The sequence below is a fragment of the Fonticula alba genome (assembly GCF_000388065.1).
Source record: "Fonticula alba strain ATCC 38817 unplaced genomic scaffold supercont2.2, whole genome shotgun sequence".
In the NCBI taxonomy this organism is placed as follows: Eukaryota; order Rotosphaerida; family Fonticulaceae; genus Fonticula; species Fonticula alba.
This window is the reverse complement of record NW_009242972.1, coordinates 374,011-376,428: the sequence shown is the minus strand read 5'-3', so window position 1 is coordinate 376,428 and position 2,418 is coordinate 374,011. Positions and strand designations below refer to the sequence as shown.

At 64.3% G+C, this 2,418-nt stretch overlaps 1 protein-coding gene across 1 annotated transcript in view; it reads right to left on the bottom strand.

The window, feature by feature from the left end:
- Positions 1–198: 198 nt before the first annotated feature.
- The window catches only part of H696_01109 (hypothetical protein), a gene marked incomplete at both ends in the record, with an annotated part of 4,434 nt that continues 2,214 nt past the window's right edge, over positions 199–2,418 (bottom strand). Inside the window, 4 exons of the mRNA XM_009494988.1 lie at positions 199–789; positions 989–1,214; positions 1,389–1,516; positions 1,568–2,302. Coding sequence (XP_009493263.1) covers positions 199–789; positions 989–1,214; positions 1,389–1,516; positions 1,568–2,302 — 1,680 coding nt within the window. The remainder of the gene's footprint in view (positions 790–988; positions 1,215–1,388; positions 1,517–1,567; positions 2,303–2,418) is intronic.

The window sequence follows — 2,418 nt, the reverse complement described above, 5'->3', positions numbered from 1 at the left end:
GGGGGGGGGGGGGGGGCAGGGAAAGCCCGTTTTGAGGGCGCCCTCCTCCCCCCCCTCCCAGGAGGGCACACACCAGGACCAGGCAAATGATCCGAGCGGGGGAAACCCTTCCCATTGCTCGCGGCGCAGCACACTCCACCACAGGAATGGGGGGGGGAGGCGGGAGGCGGAAGAGGGAAAGACCGGAGGGGAGGACCCTTAGGCCATCACCGAGCGGCGCTTGCGGGCATCCTTGTCGGCGGCCGGGCGCCCCCGCTTGCCGCCAGGCCCCGGGCGCTGAGTCTTGGAAGAAGTCGACGCCTGCCGCTTGACCCCGGTGCCATCGTTGAAGACCACCTCGCCATCGTCATCCGAAGAGCTGGCGCCATCGTCCGAGTCCACCTCCAGCGAGGGGGCAATCAACGGCACATCCCCGGCATACTCTTCATCACTGTCGGCCGCATCCAGCAGCCGGTCAAGAGCAGCACCCGGGGCAGCAGCATCGGCCTCCGGCTCCTCCTCAGTCACCTCAGGCAGGGGGTTCTCCGCGATGTAGACACCCATCGAGTCCAGGGAGAAGTCCACAAGGAAAGAACGCGTCAGTAGACGGTCAATGCGGCTGACATGGCGCTCGGAGTAGGCCAACAGCGCGTCGATGGTGTCCTGGCTCAGACCATGGTAGCCCTTAGTCTTGTCCAGGAAGAAGCGCGGCGAGTGCGCCCGCAGGATCAGGTTCAGCACGCGCTGCGCGATCAGCGAAAAACGAGCCTGAGTGTTCCACTCGCGCACGTAGGAGATGAGCTTGGCAAGCTGGTTGAGACATCCACATGCAGGGGAGAAGAGGGCACACATCCGAGCATTGACACGGAGATGCAGGTTAGCTGGAGGAACTACCCTGGAAGGGGGCTTCTTTGTTCACATGCCCCCCCCCCCCCCCCCCCCACCACCACCAACAGAAACCCCGCCAGGGGCAAGATCGCAAAGGGAGCAACAACAAAGACCCACGCACCCGCTCACCACGGTACGACTGGAAAAGACGATCAATGGCAGCCGACCCGGTGATACTCAACCGGTCGGCCTCGGCCTGCTTCGGGTCCTCGGCACCGGCGATGGCCGCCCCATTGGCCAGATCCGAAAGGATGGTGTACAGACGCCGTGGCTGGCCCAGGCGGATGCACAGGTTCACCGCCTTCGGATAGTCCTTGACATGCAGGTAGTTCGAGAGCTCTTGCTCACTGTGGGGAATGGCATGCCAGGGGGGGGGGGGGGGGGGGGGGGGGGGGAGAGACAGCCAATAAGTGGGACACAGACCGTTAGCAAGAGGAAGACCGCCACGGGTGAAGCCCATCGACAGAGCACCCCGTCCAATGGGAACCGCCGGATCAGAAAAAGAGCAACCAACGACGTACCACATGAGGGCCTGCTCCTCGGCCTCGCGACGCGACTGACGCTCACTCTCGGTGGAATCGTCCCAAACCTGGATCACGGCGTCCGCACCGCCGGACACCAATTGACAGCCATCCTCCTCGGTGGCGGACTGCGCGTGCTTCGGGGCATCGGCATTGCCGGCATGGCGACCACGACGAACGGCCAGCGCCCACACACGGTCCTCATGACCGTCCATGGTAGCCACGCACTCACTGGTGCGCAGGGTCCACAGCTTGACCAGGCCATCCGACCCGGCTGAAGCCACTTGCAAACCGGCGCTCAGGAAGCACACGCGAAGCACGGAGTTCGTGTGGCCCTCCAGGGTCTTGAGGCAGGATCCATCCTCCAGCGACCAAATCCGAATGGTTTTATCCCCGGAGGCCGAAGCCAGAACTCGCTCGGTGGGAGAGAAGTCCACCGACCAGATGCCGCGCTTGTGCCCGGTGAAGACGGTGCTCAGGGCACCGGTCTCCGTTTCCCAGACCTTGATCTGCTTGTCCTGCGAGCCGGTGGCAAAGAGCCGGTCATTCGGCGCCACCGCCAGCGTGTTGATGTCCTTGGCGTGGGCGATGACCGTGTACCGGGCGGCGGCGGTGCTGGCCCCAGAGGCAATATCCCAGCACTTGACCGTGCGATCCTCGCTGGCCGTCAGGGCGAAGCCCCGGGACCGACGGCCAAAGGCCACGGCCGTGATGGCATCCGTATGCCCGACAAGCGTGGCACGCGGGGCGAACTCCCCGGTCTCGGCATTGAGCTCCCACAGCCGGGCCGTCTTGTCCTTGGACCCGGTCAGCAGGAGGTCACCGCCAGCACGATGGCAAGCCAGCGCCAGGACCACGTCGGAATGGCCAAACAGCAGGGAAGTGTTGTTGGTGCGAGTGTTGTACACGCGAACCTATTTCGATGAGGGGGAGAGAGAGAGAGAGGGGGGGGGAGAGAGAGATCGGGAGAGAGAGAGAGAGAGAGAGAGAGATCGGGAGAGAGAGAGAGAGGGGGGGAGAGAGAGAGAGA